General features: G+C 44.6%; 1 protein-coding gene across 1 annotated transcript; it reads right to left on the minus strand.

Moving 5' to 3' along the window:
- Positions 1–1,494: 1,494 nt before the first annotated feature.
- Positions 1,495–11,193, minus strand: KLF4 (Kruppel like factor 4). Its single transcript, XM_029604921.1, is given in 6 exon segments — positions 1,495–5,012; positions 8,329–8,493; positions 8,575–8,963; positions 8,965–9,407; positions 10,280–10,397; positions 10,537–11,193. Coding segments are annotated over 6 exon segments (1,296 nt in total). The 5' UTR covers positions 10,542–11,193; the 3' UTR covers positions 1,495–4,836.
- Positions 11,194–17,584: the final 6,391 nt, after the last annotated feature.

The raw sequence follows: 17,584 nt of genomic DNA on the forward strand, positions 1-17,584 counted from the left end.
AGGGTGGACAAAATAAGAGCAAGACTGAAGGGAGCCAATTACAGGCCCTCTGGCTTCAGATCTTTTGCCCACAGCATACTTGAAAGCGGCAAATTAAAGGATAGATGTAAACGAGAAAGTCCACAGGCCCTGCAATGGCAGGTCTGTGACACAAATGTCATTGTGTGGATGAGTGTTAAAAATACCTAACCCTTTCCCAGCACAGGAGCATGAAATCCCCACTCTGCAAACTGTGTCAGACAGTGCCTAACTTTTGCAAGCAAATTATGTTCTCTGAGTGCTATCTGACCAAAGAGGTTCTTTACTTAAAAATGGACAGAAGACCAGCCCTGGGGATAAGATGAATTAAAGCGACAATGAATGCTTTCCCATTCTAATTTAAACTTCGGCTTGCACAGACTTGCTTTAGAGAGGGGCCAGGAATGTTTTGGGAGGATTTTATTCACCCGTTCTGACGACAGGGAGTTCTTTTGGCGTAGCATCCCTGCCTTATGACGACTTTTTTTTTTTTGTTGTTTACAGCAAAGAGGACGACTACATTATGTGTTATTTTACAGCTGACAATAGTGGAACTCATTATGGTATTTCCCCAAGATGTTTTGGGTTACAGTAGGTATTGTTTTCCCATATCTATTTACGCTTGCCTTCGTAGACGGCTCCACAAAGCCAATTGGAACAGGTGGCAAGCGCAACCTGCTATTCTTAGCTCTACCTGCATATCAAAGTACAACTGGAATTGCTTATTCCAGTATTCCCTTCCCTCACCCTCACGGCAAAAAAAAAAAGGCTTCCTCACTGCTGGAGAAGGGAACCTAAATGCAATGGTAGACTCCAAGCACTGTTACAATTCTTTGGATTCCCATTCCCTTATTTGCCACAGGAACAAAAAGCAAAGAAAGCCATTAGATATGCATAAAAAAAAAAAATAACAAAATAAATTTCTTTTAAATGAAGGAAAGCCGTATAAACAAACCTCATGTACCCATGGAGGTGTGCAGCCCAGGACAGGACTCCCGCTCCATCACGAGTGAATGAAGCTATATCTGAGGTTGGCATTTACAAATGGCAATTTTCAAAAGTACCTGGGCAGCTGACAATTTTGCTCCGGTTCTCCAAGGGAAAACAATTTGTGCCTCCTCTCTCGGTGGATACTTCCTCCCCCCCCCCCACCCCTTGAAAACAACGGGCCTAGTTTTGAAGATGCCTCCCTCAACCTGACCCCACCGCTGACCCGACTTCCTTTCCCCGCGGCACAAACGTTGGTGCGTTGTGGAGCCCCGTACAGGAGTGGGCAATTTTCCGAGAGCCCTTTCACCCGGATAAATGGCTTTTGAAAATTCCCCTCATCCCCCCTACTATGTAACACAAACCCAACATGGTCTTGTTTCTTGCAGAATGAACACTATTATTTGTGCCCACGTGTATAAAGTCAAGTAATCATAAAAAAAACCCCAAAAAAACTTTACACAAAAAAAGACCACCTTAATCAACATGTACCTTTCCCAAATATAAAATTGTCTTTATTGCATAGAAAGTTTGGTAACATAATGGCAGTGCGCTAGACGTGAAAACAGATATTACAATGAACAATTTATCAGGTAAAGTCTGTAGACTAGCAATACATCCAGTTTGGTTTTCAAAGGAACATCATAAAGACAGGTTTAACATTCATTGCGGCTCATCATCCTGGCACATACATTTTTTGTTTGTGTTAGGATCTGAATTCAATTAGGGCAAATAATAGCCTAAGCAATGCTGGGGAATCCTGTAGTGGTGCACAGTCTCTCAGGTAAGACTTCCTGTGAGATCCATGCCCCGCACATTTAATTTAGCTAAAACCCAGGCTACTTCAGCCACTTGTTTTTTCTTCCTTCAGAATTTTGACTCTTTCACCCCATCGTACATGAAGGGCACCGTACAACAGATGCTGAGGGTGGGGTCGGGGGGGGGGGGAGAAAGGCCATTTAAGGATGACATTGTTTGATAAGGAACAAATCAAACCAAGAAATAAAAAAGGTAAATCATGGCACAAAGGCAGGGAAAGTAAAAATACCATGGGAAATCCAGTAGCAAATTAGAGTAAGGGAAGTAAAGACTTAAGTTGACAGAATATCACTTTTTTTTTTTTTTTTTTGCAACCATTAACAAATGAAGATATAAACTGGCCTTAGGAATATGATTTCCCCCTGACTCCCAATCTCCCCTCCCCCCCCCAGCCTGCTTTACCCATTGCAAAGGTGAAAAAGTTACAATTGCTAAATGCAGTTGATCGGAACAAAACTAGTTAAGGAGGATGAGATTCTGGGCAGTAGCAGACACAAAGGGACCAGTGTCTTAAAGTGCGTCAACATTGCTGTTAAAGTTCATTAATTAGAATGTGTTAATGGCCCATCTTAATAACATGCGCATGAACTTTGCATTAACTTATACACATTAAAAATTAGCATGCTAATGTGGACGTTATTGCAAAAACTTAACCATACTTCCCTGAGGTGGTTACGATTTTAGCATTAACGGGGTCTGTATAAACTTTTGCTCATTAACATGCATTAATTTTCTGTGCACCAATAGCTGTTTTGCATAGCATTACATTTAATTTCCTTGTTAGCGTACGTTACTGTGTTAAAAAAAACTCTTACAAGCTAGTTAACATACATTAAAAGCAATGTTAACACACAAACTAGATTGCATGCACTATCAGTGCTTTTCAACACGTTAACCCTTAAGAATGCAATTACACACATTTGTACACTGGCCTCAAAGGTTAGGTGTTTTAGAACCTGTTAGCCTGCTAGAATGAGAAGTTAATGATTCTATGTTCAGTATATTCAGCTTATTAAATTCAGTTAGGAACATAGGTAAGGAAGGAGGGCCGAAAACCCCCCAAGTCTAGTTAGCCTTTGCTGCTGGATGCTAAATTTGTTAATCCTTGTAGCATGCACAAGAAAAGCCCAGATAAACATGACAGCGGATCTGTCAAAGGGGCCGAGTTACTAGAACCAGGACTGGAGGACGTGCAGTGTCTGTCCATGAATCTTCCTTTACTCTTTGATTGCCGTAGCTGTGTGTGACTGGGTAGCAACTTATAGCCTGGGAATTTGCAATTTATTGACCACATGATTACTTGTTTATCCAAGGGATACTATTTTAAGGCACTGTTCTTTTAATCACTCTCTTGCTCCTTCCCCCTCCTCCACCTCTACCCCATTAAAAGGCATTGTAAACTGTAAAGATAATTTTGAAAAAAATAAAATAAAAAGGTAGTCTTGGTGATCAAAAACACCCAGGCAAGGCCTCAGACATTTTACAGCAAGTCAACTAAATTTGTCACAAACTTGCAGTTAAGTATCATAGTCCTGGTTTTGAGCAATTCAGACAGCTATAGGTGATCCTAGCAGCCTGAACCACTGGCTTCTTGCTGGAAAATCACCACCTCATGCTCACAAATGGCCAACATTAAATCATTGCTGACCTTTTCAAGGAGGATAATTTCCAATACAATTTACTAAAAAAAAAAAAGTTCTCTGGTTACACATACAATAAATAACTTATACTGAGGCATATAATAAAAGCACTATCACCAACGGGCAGGACTTCAGCTTATCAAAAAGAAAGGAACGGCGGTGAGCAGGCACTCGGGGAGGCAAGGAGACGCATGTCAGATTTTCTTTAAAACCAAAGGTTGAGAGGGTTTAGCAGCAAAACAGAGTACAGATCCGTAGGATAAAGTCAATATTTCAGTTCCAATGATTTTTTTTTTGTAACAGAGAATTCTAGTATGCATGACAGAGGGGGAAATGGTCCAAACCCGATAAAATATCGTAGGCTTTATTTAAGACTTATTTCTGACTCGAGTATGCAAAATACAAACGCCAACAAAATTTTAAATTTCATTTAAAGTTTACAAATATACAAAATAGAAGTTTGCTTAAAATTTATATTACATATTTATTAAGTAAAGTATTATATAGGGGGGGGGAATAAACAAAACATTTGTTCTGCATAAGGCAATATTTGGGAATAAACCATAGTACTGTACAAAGTATTGCACATTGAAACCACAGTGCGGTACAGACTGTCTGCATAAAATAACATTTAAAAAAAATTAGTCATAAACCAGGTTTATTTTACCTGACTTAGGTCATAAATGTAGATCGGAAGACAAAAATAGATTTCCTTGTCAAATATGCAGCAGTTGTTTGAAAACTTTGGCTTCCGTAATTTTGGTACCTTTAGAAGAGGCAGTCACTAAGCACCATGAATTAGGCTTTTACGCTTTTTTTTTTTCCCCTGTACCTGAATTTTTCTTCCTCTTCCCATAATATAATAATGGCTTTCAGAAGGTAAAGAGAATGCAAAAGGACATCATTTTATACTTTCATATAGCTATTGCATTGAAACAAAGTCCATGGGGGGTGTAATCTGCCTCACTCCACCCCCACATACAGTCTATTGGACCCCCGATCGCCGTGGCTTCCAGTCACTTATTGGCATCCTAAACTCCAGAAATATTCAAGTCAAACGTTTAACAGAAAATTGGAATGCTTGAAGATCCAGTCACATAACCCAGTATCTGTCGGTCCCACTCAAAGTTTCATAGTAAAGTATTGCAGATTTTTTTTTTTTTTTAAATTATCCAAGAGTTCCACCTTCTGGAAGACTTGTAGTTCCATCCGCATGATCCCTTGTAGTGCCTCATCTGGCTTCCTCAGTCTGTGGAAGGCAGTTTTGTGCTCAGAATACTGACTCCAATGGCAGTATGGTGTGTGTGTGTGTGTATGCGATTGTGTGTGTGTGGCGGGGGTGGGGGTGGTGGAAACGTCCAGAAACTTCCCGCTAAAAGTGCCTCTTCATGTGTAAGGCGAGGTGGTCCGACCTGGAGAACGCCCGGTCGCACCTCTGACACTGGAAAGGGCGGTGACCCGTGTGCTTCCGGTAGTGACGGGTCAACTCGTCGGAGCGGGCAAACTTCCAGCCGCAGCCTTCCCAGTCACAGTGATAGGGCTTCTCTCCTATTAAAAGACAAAAAGGGAAAGGTTCAGATTCCCAGCTGGTTTTCCACCTGCCGGCCTACATAACCACCCGGGCACGCTGATCTCAGTTTATCTGGACTATTGTGGTTTAGCTCCCCCTCCCTCCCCCGAGATGCTGTGCCTCAGGCTGGGGGAAAGAGGAGCTGCGTATCCATCCCTCTCACACAACTGCGCTCAACCTAAACAGCGAATAACACATTAAAAAAATGTGCACACTGCAGTCGGTGCTCGGACAGACGTTTATTAGAGTTCATTGGCTAGGGGCCAGCTTAAATTTGAGAGATAGAGATGCTTTTTTTTTTTTTTTTAAATGAAGCATGCGTGGAAGAGTTTGTTTTAAAAGACCATTCCAGTCTTGAGCTGCAGCCCAATAGGAGAGTAAAAATTCCTTAATGAATGCAGATCGTGACTGAATAACTTGCTGTCAGCTAATATTCCTGTAAAACCTTTCTCCGAGCCCATTGGGAGTGTTGTATGGTATTACAGGTTACGTTCACGCATACTTTGCAGTCTTTTACTAAAGAAAAGGGAGGGGCTCCTCTGGTTAAATTGGATGTGAAGTGGTGTCAAGCAGCACCTTGTACTGAGAAAAGAAGATGCCTGCCTCTAGCACGTTCACAGTCTCAAGGACCACAAAGACAACAAAAATCTGGGAGACGTTTGCACTGGTTTGAACAATGTTTTGTATCTCATGTTTGAAGGAAATACGTACTGGGTTATCAGTTTACAACCATGGATGCTAGAAAGAAAGGTTTCAAATCCGCACACAAGTGCGTACGACTAGGTAGGGAAATGCATGATGTGCCAGTATCTGATTCCCCAGCCTAGCAGGGCAAACTAGAAAGAAGCAGAGGGGTGCTCGCACAGCGTGATGCCCACGCTTAGTCACAAACTCTGAAAAAAAACCAAAACAGATCCTTTTCAGAAAGCAACACTCCTCTAAACATTAGCTCATCTGGCCAACAAGAAAAAACAAACATTAAAAAACAATTTTCCCAACTAGAGGGAAACAGAAATCCAGGGCTTCAGCTTGAAAAGTTCCTTAACGTATCGAACAGGAACATGGCTCTTGGAGGGTGTGGTGTGCACACACAGTGCTGCCCCTCGATGCTTGCAACCTGACGGGCCTTAGACGAGCCAGCTGCCTTCACATGACGCGAACGTATTGCGCTGCCGGAAACGCTCGCTTTTCCCCACGAGACAATTTACGTAGGAACACTGTTGTCACATGCTGATGTGGCAACAAGGGCTTTTTTACGCTTCGACTGCGATCTAATCCGAAGCTCCACCCGTCTAACCCCCCCCCACATCTTAAAACCACGCGAGCTTCATTTCCCAACTGTCAGTTGGACCTGCATTCACCTGGCTTACCGCCATGCTCTGATATGCGGTGGCTTAACATGTCCGGCTGGAGTAAGAACACTGGTGGGCGACAGGCTAACGCATTAGAAAATCTTGGGAACCAACAATCCCTGAAAGGGCCACTTATCTGTGCACGCGGTTTCTTTGTAGCAGCATCCTCGGCAAACGAAGATGTTTTGCGGGTGTTGCAGAAAGTATGTACAGTGCTAAGTAAGCGAGTGCCACTTTGTAACTGTAAAAATATTTAGGGTACTATTGATATTGCCTAACCTTAACCATTCAAGACAGTATGTGCCGTGCTCCTGACATACATATTCTAGCTTTGAGAGAACATTTTGCTATTTATGTACATCATATATGTACTGATGTTACATTCACTGGTACAGTAGTGTTCACAGATCATCCGTAATAAAGCAAAGGTTAAGTTTGATAACAAGCCCTCAAATAAGAACTCTGTGGATCCCTCTCATTAAATATCTTTGGTCAGCAAGCACAAAATGGAGAGGAAAATCTTTCCAGTCTGATGGCTGGAGTTCTTACCTTAGACTACCTATATAAATCAAGCAGGAACATTGCACCTGCCTACCATAAATCCAACGGCTTAAAGCGTCTGGAACACCATGAACCTACTTTTTAAAGATTATACATTTGGCTTAACAAAAAAAAAACAAAACTATGGTGCACCAGTGACAAAAAAAAAAAAGTTTCCCCACAACTGACAGCATATTCCTTCCTTTTGGTTAAAAATAAAAATCCCAAAACAACTTTTTCTGTGTTCTGTAAAAACCAACAATTGCAGTCTCAATCCCCTCTACCATGGTGAATCTGAACGACAAGCTCCTTGTTCCCTCACTTGCCTTAAAATACAGTTAGAGAAGTCAGCCACCTCACGTGTAGTGCCAACTTATTTTTTTTTCTCTCCGATCCCAACTCTATTTTAACCAAACAACTTTACATTACTTTCCTGCAAGTTCATCTTTCCTGACGGCTGCCAATAAAAAAAAAAAAAGAAAGCCTCTACGGGAAAGGCAGCTTAGGTAGGAACTGATACAATATAATTTACAGAAATCAGATAATGCATCTCATAGAGGCTACAGAAAAAAAAAACGCTTTCATAACCCTTCCCTGACTTCAAAGAACACAAGAATACGCGGAGGAGGATTTAAGACATCGTAAACCCAGCAACTACTTGGTTCCAGGTCATACCTGTTTCCTCACGGTGGAGGATTTGGTAGAATCACTGCCTACTGAGAAAAGGTTTCAATAGGTCTGGAAAAACCAGGACTAGCTCCCAGATACCAGTAAGCTGGAGGTCACGCGAGGACACAAGGTTTGCCCTACTTCAGTTTTCATGAGGCTTTCCTGGGAATGTGTTTGAAAGCAGACAAAAAAAGGGCAGCCATTCTGCTTCTTTATTTTTCTCTTGGGGGGTGGGGTTGGGGGGGGGGGGAAATCGGGGTTTAAACTGGCTTCAGGCTGATGTAATTAGAAAGCTCAATGAAGAGCGTACCAGATTTTCCCAGCGCCTCGTTTCAACCATTCCTGCTTTATAACTACAAGCATAATTAAGCTCCCTGGGCTTCTTAACTATATAGGTACGGGAGAGGCCGCTTACTCATTTCTAAAGTTATTATTTAAAAAAAAAAAAAAGCTGGAATGGTTTGAGCGGTTGTGTAACAGGACACGCTAAACCTTCCCAAGACTACAAGCGGTACAGCTCAGCAAGATCCAAATGACCAGCCGAGCTCCCTTATTATCTGCCAGGCAGCCTCAGCAAGCACCCCTCCAGGCACTTCACAGAGAAAAGTCTGGAAGATGAATTGCCTTTAGTTAGGCTTTTGGGGGGGGAAGGGGGTTTGTGTTTGTTTGGTTTTTTTTTTCCTGCCAAGGACCGAGGCCCAGCAATGAGCGAACCGCGCCCGGGGGCCTTTACCTGTGTGCGTGCGGAGATGAGCTTTGAGATGAGAGCTCTTGGTGTAGGTCTTGCCGCAGCCGGCGTAGTCGCAGGTGTGCGTGGCCGTCCTTTTCCTGGGCCAGCTCCGGCGGCCCCTCTTTGGCTTGCTTTCCTCTGGCATGCAGCTGCCGGGGGTCATGAGCTCTAGAGGCGAAGAAGGTGGAGTCAGCACGGTCCCTGGCACGTTTTTTAAAGCTCCTTCAAAACGTTTGAGATAAGACTGACCTTGATACTGAAGTGCAGTTGGCTGCTGTTCCGGCTGGAAGGCAGGGTAGCCACCAGCGGCATGGAAAGCCTGGGGCAGCGGGAGCGCCGGGTGGCTTAGTCCCTGGGGTGAAGGGTGGCAGTCTCTATTCAGCATCTCCTCTGGGGACAAGGGGGCAGGAGTCCTGCTGCTGGCCGGTGCCAGCCGCCCACTGGGGAAGTCGTGCTGGGCTCTGGGCAGGGTGCAGGATGTCGCCACCACCTCCTGCTTAATTTTGGGGCACATCCTGGGCAGCTGCCCGCTGTAAGGTGCTGCACCACCTTTGCTAATGCTGACAGCCGCACTGTAGTCGCCCATGTCCAGGGTGGTTTTCACTACAAATTTCCCATGCAGGCTGGCAGCGGGGGGGCGGTGGCGGTGGCTGCATGTACACGGGGTCCAGGTCGGGTCTCATCAGCTCGGCCACAAAGCCCCCGGAAGGCGACACGTCGCTGATGTCAGCCAGGTTGAAGGGGGCGTCCCTGGCGCCATAGAGCAGGGGACCCGGGACGGGGTTGCTGCCAGATGGGTGCTGCCCGCGAGGGCATCGCATTGGATAGGGGAAACTGCAGGGGGCGGCTGGGGGAGGAGGAGAGGAGGAGGAGGGGGAGGAGGAGGAGGAGACGGCGAGGCCCTGCTCCTGGTGGCTCAGGGAGTTGGAGAGGATGAAGTCGAAGTCTAGCAGGTCGTTAAACTCCTCCGGCTCCCGGTGGCTGGGCGGCTCTGGCTCCACACTGGTGCTGTCCTCGTAGGGCCGGCCGGGGTTCAGCAGGGGTAGCCTCTGCTTCATGTGAGCCAGCTCCTCCTTCCACCTCTGCGCAGAGACCAACACAAACACACATAGAAAAGAAAGGGGGAAAAAAAATACCCAGATTTTAGTATTCCATTAACTTATACCGCATGTTTCAGTGACAAACCATAAACGCCCGGAGAGAAAAGAAAGAGGCGGGTATAGGAGTGCAAGAGAAAAGGTGCGACTGCCACCGACAACTCTGGAAATCATGATAAGAGGTGAAAAAAACAAAACCCCCCAACAACAACAAAAGCTGTAAATAAATGGTACTTGAAGCTTCCGCTTTGTTTTAGCAAAACATGTAAGCTCAAACAATCTAGGCACTGGCTCCATAAGATCCAGGCTGCCGTGTGCCAAGGAGCCACAGGGCTTATCCTGCGCCCTTTTTCTGCCAGGAGCCTACGATCCCCGCGAACCCCCCCCCCCCCCTCCCTCCTCGGCGGGGGAAGCTGCCCGGCGATCCTCTTCCGGCACCGGGAACGGGATCCCCCCCCTCCGATCGGAGGGAGCCTCAGCTGCCCTCCCTAGCAATACCTGCGGCAAGGTAAGGCGCGCCTCCAACCCTCAGAAGCTCACCGTGCTAAAATAAAGCCAGGCAGCCAGCACGTCACTCGGAACAAGCCGACATGGCGGAATTATAAAGATCAAACAAACAAAGAAACAAAGTGAAGAGAAGGCGGCAGCGGGAGCCCCGCTTGCATTTCGTCCGCGATCGCCGCTGTCAGAAGGTTCCAGCGCTCGCGGAGCGGGCAGGAGGGTCGGGTCCAAAGGCTACGACAATCCCAAAAGAAAGGAAAACTCAAGTCCAGCCGATCCACCTGAAAGGGCTGAGCTGCTGGCAGTTTTGGGTGGATGGGGGTGAGGGGGGGGGGGGGGGGGACCCAGATACTCACGTTGCTAGCACTTGCCTGTCTGAGGGATTTCTCGGTGCCCGGGGTGCCCGCTGCAAAGGTGGAGATGGACGGAAGCAAAGTCCTGCTCAGAGCCATGTCGAAGTCGCTGGGTGGCTGCCTGAGGACGGGAGAGAGAGAAAGGCACACAACATCAGATTGGGGGGTGGGTGGGAATGGGGGGGATCCGCTGCTCGATCCACGTCAAGCGATCCTCCGGCGAAGGGACTACAACGCGCGCATGCAAAGCAGCCATCTACCTCATGAATGGGAGCAGCAGCCACAAGGTTGAGCACGAAGTCCAATGTCTTTTGGCAATGGAAAAAAAAAACAAACAAACCCCAAGAAGAAAACAATGCAAAGAAAAAAAAAAAGTATCCGTGCTATTAAGAAAACCAAACAAATAAAAAAAAATGTAGTTTCGCTTTAGTTTTTAATCAAACATCGGGCGGTATGCTGATGCCCTCCTCGGCGGGGTGCGGCAGTGTGTCAAGTCCTGTTGCTGGAGGCGCCGCTGCTACTAGCACAGGGGCGCGAGGCGGCTGCCGGGCTGGCTGGCGAGCGCGAGACGCTCCGAGCCGGGGATTCCCTCCTCGCGCCGGCTGGGCGCCGTCACCACCGCCGCCGCCGCCGCCGCTGCCATGGGCGCTCTGGGACCTGCCCTCGCGCGCGAGATGCTAAGGGTGGTGCGCGCGCGCCCGCGCGGGTGCAGCTGGGTGTGGAGGGGGGACCCGCAGCGTGAACTGTCTCTCTCTCTCTGTTACTCGTCCCTTTCCCACCGGGGCGGCCCGCTGGTACTGTACATATACGACCCGAACCCGCGCAAATACGAAGAGGCGACTCCCCGAAGAGATTTTTTTCCCCCCACTCCGCCCCCAACCCCCCCAAAATGGCAAACAGCAGCGGCCGTGCTTTCCACACTAGCAGAACCCGACTCGGAACTGTCATGCCGTGCGGCAAAGGTTCCCTACTTATAACTTTTTTTTTTTCGCACGATCCCCACCCATTTTTTTTTTCGGCCGTTACCATGGCACTTGGGAAAACAAACTCCAGTACGCTACTGAACACGTGGGGGGGGGGGGGGGGAGGGCAGAGGCAGACCGAAGGGAACAAGCGGGAGAGAGACCGAGCGAGCGAGCGAGGGAGAGAGAGAAAGGGCTGGGCTGTGACGTCAGCAAAGCAGCTGGCATCGCGCTGCGCTGACGCCAGAAGCAGGCCTGGGAGCGGCGCGAGGCGGAGCCGCGAGGCCAGGGGTTTGTCGGTGATTGTTGGGGAGCGAGACAGTCGCTTTAGCAACCCGCGGCGCGAGGATGGCGAGTGACGCCTCGCGACCCCCCCCCCCCCCCAAATCTCTCCGCCGGACGTGTGTGTGTGTTTGTGTCTACGGTGGATAGAGAGAGACGTGGCATTAATCTTTAATATTTATGCAGGGAAGGAAAGCTCTCCCTGTTTTTACCTGAAAGGGGCTCGTAGAGGGAGAGAATGAGGTAGGCTGGCTGTCAGGTAATTTTGTGTATGGGAAGTCGAAAATGTAAAAAAAAAAAAAGTTATGGCCTGAGTATCTTCATCAAACCCCCACGGGTTAGATGTGTATGTGCACATGTATGTATTTGCATGTACTGTGTGTGTGTGCATGGGTATACATGTATGTAGTGGTGGTGGGGGGAATGAATAAACATCTTTTCATGATAACTTGGGTTTATTTTTATGTCTGCCTATCTGTGGGGGAAAGTACTGGGATATTTCAGTTCATACATCTGGAGTAATTGTTGCCGTCCAGCAACATTTTGCTAATTCTGTCTTTGTTGCTTTCAAATGGCCGTGTTTCTCTGCTGAAATCATTTTTTAAAATTTGAAATCCATATTTCCTTTACTCGGTGAACTAAGATCTAAATTGTATGAGACAAAAGGTGTTAATGTGCTAACGTTTTATTGATCCAGTTTTGTAGATCTGAAAATTCAATAAACTTATTTTTATATATTGACCACCCATTTTACTCGTTCTAAAGGTTTATGGAAGGGAAAGTAGCTGAGCAATGATATGAGAAAGTGTTGAACTGTGTGCTGGAATTCTCTGCAGTATATAATTATAAAATGAACTTGTAAAATAAATGACTCGAGAAACCGAGCTGGCCATTTTTTAAATTTAGTTGTTTCTTGGCTGTGTGTTACAGTTGTTTCACTCTATGTGTGTGTGTGTGTGTGTGTTGAGAAGGGAGGATCAGAGCTACACTATGATTTAATCAAGCTTTCTCTAAGCTGCTTTGCCCTTGGCAGGAGAGTAAGCACATGTTATAGTAGTCTGTGCAAAGTCCTGAAGGAAGAAAATGTAGAGTGCAATGATCTCTGCACAGAAATGATTCCAAAAGACCCAGATTTGCGTAAAAGCACAAGCTTGCTGTCAACTTTATGTAAGCCAACCTTTTATTTATTTGCGTGTGCAAAAGACTTAAGTACGTAAGTTCCAGAATCATTTTTCTGATCAGAATTCTCCCAGATTCCTGCTCATTTCCTCATGCTTCCTAGGCCATAGAGGGTGGATATGTATTTTCATGAATACACACGCTGTCTAATTTGCTATACCATTATTTTTTTCATACTGTAAGGAAATATGTGGATTAAGTAAACTCACCAAACTCACCTTGGTGCTAATGTTGCAGGAGTTTTAAAGCAGCTCAGAACCCAGCTACAGACTTTAAACATTTAAGTTTAAAAATAAAGAAAACTTTGCAACATGGCTGAGATGCTGCTTACTCTAATGGTGGTCAGTGAATTACAAACTGATTGCAATTTCATTTATCTGAACTGACATAATTGTAAAATAAATACACTTTGTCAGGTTTTTTTTTTTTTAATTTGGGTTGTGGCATGCCAGTAATTGGGTCATGGCCCTGTCTCCACATCTGTTTCCTCTGCAAAACCATTCTGCCGAGTGTGGAGGAAGAACTGCATCCAGGGCTAGCTTTAAGCTAACCATCACCCTATGTGAAAATTGAAATTGGCACCTCCATTGGTTTAAAATGCCAGCTGCACTCACATTACCAGCTCAATCTTATCTTTAATCCTCCTCTCCTTGCTCTTCCATCCCTGTACCCCCCCCCCCCCCCCCACACACACACACACACACTTTCCATCCCTGGTCCCTCTTCTCATCTTTGCCCCTCATCTTCCCTCCCTGCCTCTTTTACATAAGAACAAGATTTAACATGCTAAGTCAGACAAAGATCCATTGAGCCCAGCATACTGTCTCCTGGCCACTCTGGGTCACGAGCACCTGGCAGATCCCATGAAGTAGATCTATTTCTTGATACATCCAAGGTTACTTGGCTAAGAATGTTCTATATACTTTTCCTCCAAGAGTTTGTCCTAACATCTTTTAAATCTCACTATGCTTGTCACCTTGACCACATCCGCTGAGAAAAGATTCCACAGCTTGATAGTGTGCTGAGTGAAAAAGTACTTTCTATGATTTGTTTTAAATCTGCTGGTTGTTAGTTCCATGAAATGTTCCCTTGATTTAGTATTATTTGAAAGGGTAATTTCCTTTATTTACCCATTCCACCCCATTCATGATTATATAAACTTCTATCATATCACTGTTCAGCAAGTGTTGCCTTTTGTAGAAGAAGATTATAAGTTGACTGCTCCCAAAATAGAACTTGGCTCATCTTTAGAAGTTGGTTCAAGGGGCATAAGAATATAAGACTTCCCATACTGGTTCAGACCAAGGGTCCATCAAGCCCAGCATCCTGTTTCCAACAGCGGCCAATCCAAGTCACAAGTGCCTGGCAAGATCCCAAGATTCCCAGGAATAAGCAGTGGATTTCTGCAATTCTACCTTAATAATGGTTAATGGACTTTTCCTCCAGGAACTTGTCCAAGCCTTTTTAAAACACATCTACACTAATAGCTTTCACCACATCGTCTGGCAACGAATTCAAAAGCTTAATTATGCATTGTCCCCTGATCTATGTACTTTTTGAAAGAGTAAATAACTGATTAAAATTCACTCATTCCATTCTACTCATTATTTTATAAACCTCTATCATATCTCCCCTCAGCCATCTCTTCTCCAAACTGAAGAGTCCCAACCTCTTTAGCCTTTCCTCATAGGGGAATTGTTCCATTCCCCTTTACCATTTTGGTCACCCTTCTTTGTACTTTTTCTAATTCTGCTATATCTTTCTTAAGCTGTGGTGACCAGAACTGCACACAATACTCAAGATGAGGCTGCACCATGGAGTGATACAGAGGCATTATGATATTCTCTATTTTATTCTTCATTCCTTTCCTAATAATCCCTAACATTCTATTTGCTTTCTTGGCTGCTGCTGCTGCACACTGAGCTGAAGATTTCAACATATTTTGAACAATGACACCTAGATCCTTCTCGTCACGTAGTGCATCACTTTGCACTTGTTTACATTACATTTCATTTGCCATTTGCATGTCCATTCTCCCAGTTTTGCAATGTCCTCTTGCAATTTCTCACAATCCTCTTGTGATTTGACAACTTTGAATTATTTTGTGTCATTGGCAAATTTGATCACCTCACTAGTGATTCCTGAAGTATCAATGTGATAGCCCAAAAATGTGACACAAGTAGTCAGAGTTTCACATTTATCTTTCTTCACTTGAATACTTGACTTGTGAAATCTGTGTAGGATTTCTCTAAGTCACCCAGAGAGTTCAACCTCTGATGCCCTGAGCTGACCAAGACATCAAAATAAGGTACAACACCTGGAATTCCAGCCAACAATGTGTCTATGAAACATTGAAAGAAGTCTGGTGGGACAGAGATTACAAATTGATGAATAATTGGGCATCCACAGGTTTTCTACATTACCTACACACAGAATCTAATTTAAAATTCATATGTTTTAAAAAAAATTGTATATAGAGAGGTTGCCCCCAGTATCTCTTAGCTCTTTACTTCCTTATAAACCTTCTCATATTTAGCGCTCATCCCTACAAGATCTGCTCAGTCTCCCTTCTCTTACTACTATCAGACTGGAAACAACTTGCCAGTTTTCTTTTCCTTCTATAGCAGAGCTTTCCAAACTTTTCATGTTGGTGACACACTTTTTAGACAAACATAATTTCACGACACGGTAATTCAGTCTACTAGTAAACCAGAGGTTAAAGGTTAAACGAACGAAACATATTTTGACAATTTATGTATGTTTCCTTAAATATATACATAAATAAAATGTTTCATGACACAACCTATCTCATGAAAACCTTAAATTTATATTAAAAATATATATTCCAAGATTCATGTTATTGTTATAATTTATGAGAAACAATAATAAAACAAATTGTCTGTCCCCCACTCACTCATCTCTCTCCCCCCAGCACATGTCTGGCCCCCACACTCATGTACCTCGTCTTCTTGATTGTTGCCAGTTAAGTGCTTCACTCCCTTCCATGATCACCAGACACTGCTGCTTGCAGTCAGTACTCCTCATGGCCAGGCCTCATCGGCAGCAGCAGCCAATGCAAGGATGGCTGGGCTCGTTCCACCCACCAAGCCCCCCAAAAAAACGCGATTGACAGCAAAAATCACCCAATAATAAGCAACCCATAAACTGAAAAAAAAAAGTGAATCTCTAGAAAAAAAAAAGCCCAAACTCGCATCAGAGTTGACCGGGCTTGCGCGACACACCTGCACACTGCAGGCGACACACTAACGTGTCCCGACACACAGTTTGGAAAGCTCTGTTCTATAGTATCATTGTTATGGAATAAACTCCCATTGTTTTTGAGGCAGGAAATGAACTATGTTAAGTTATTGTGAACAGGTTTACAAAATGTAATAAAAGTTACCTGGGCTGCTGCAGAGTAGTACATCACCTGGTCTGGATGGTATGCACCCCAGGGTTCTTAAGGAACTAAAAAATGAAATTTTATATCTATTAGTAAAAATTTGTAACCTATCATTAAAATCATCCATTGTACCTGAAGACTGGAGGGTGGCTAATGTAACCCCAATATTTAAAAAGGACTCCAGGGGCGATCCGGGAATCTTCAGACCAGTTAACCTGACTTCAGTGCCAGGAAAAATAGTGGAAAGTATTCTAAACATCAAAATCACAGAACATATAGAAAGACATGGTTTAATGGAACAAAGTCAGCATGGCTTTACTCAAGGCAAGTCTTGCTTCACTTTTTTGAAGGAGTTAATAAACATGTGGATAAAGGTGAACCTGTAGATGTAGTGTACTTGGATTTTCAGAATGCATTTGACAAAGTTCCTCATGAGAGGCTTCTAGGAAAAATAAAAAGTCATGGGATAGGTGGCGTTGTCCTTTCGTGGATTACAAACTGGCTAAAAGACAGGAAACAGAGAGTAGGATTAAATGGACAGTTTTCTCAGTGGAGGGGGGTGGATAGTGGAGTGCCTCAGGGATCTGTACTGGGACCTATGCTTTTCAATATATTTATAAAAGATCTAGAAAGGAATACGATGAGTTAGGTAATAAAATTTGCAGATGATATAAAATTATTCAGAGTAGTTAAATCACAGCTTATGATAAATTGTAGGAGGACCTTGTGAAACTGGAAAATTGGGCATCCAAATGGCAGATGAAATTTAATGTGGATAAGTGCAAGGTGATGCATATAGGGAAAAATAACCCATGTTGTAGTTACATGATGTTAGGTTCCATATTAGGATCTACCACCCAGGAAAGAGATCTAGGTGTCATTGAAATTATCGGCTCAGTGTGCTGCAGCAGTCAAAAAAGAAAACAGAATGTTAGGAATTATTAGGAAGGGAATGATGAATAAAATGGAAAATGTCATAATGCCTCTGTATCACTCTATGGTGACACCACACTTTGAATACTGTGTACAATTCTGGTCGCTGCATCTCAAAAAAGATATACCGTATTTTCCGGCGAATAAGACGACTGGTCGTATAAGACGACCCCCAATTTTTCCAGTTAAAATATAAAGTTTGGGATATACTCGCCGTATAAGACTACCCTTCTGTGTCACTACATAACCATACTGTATGTGCTAACCAGTATACCAGTACCCAGCGATGTACCTTACCGGCGATTGGCTGGTTCTTGTATACAAATCCTGCTTGGATTGGTCAGCTCTCCCTGCCTGCCCAGCCCTCCCTGTCTCCAAGACTATCAGAGCGGTAACGCATCCCTCTGGCCCACCCTTGTATCCTATTACCGGTACCTCCTTCTCTGCCTCTCGGATCTCGCTCCTGAGGACTGCAGTGAAGCGGCGCAGATGTGCATGTGCGAGATCTGAGAGGCAGAGAAGGAGGTACCGGTAATAGAGATGAGAATC

This window comes from Rhinatrema bivittatum, chromosome 1, assembly GCF_901001135.1.
Source record: "Rhinatrema bivittatum chromosome 1, aRhiBiv1.1, whole genome shotgun sequence".
Classification (NCBI taxonomy): Eukaryota; Metazoa; Chordata; class Amphibia; order Gymnophiona; family Rhinatrematidae; genus Rhinatrema; species Rhinatrema bivittatum.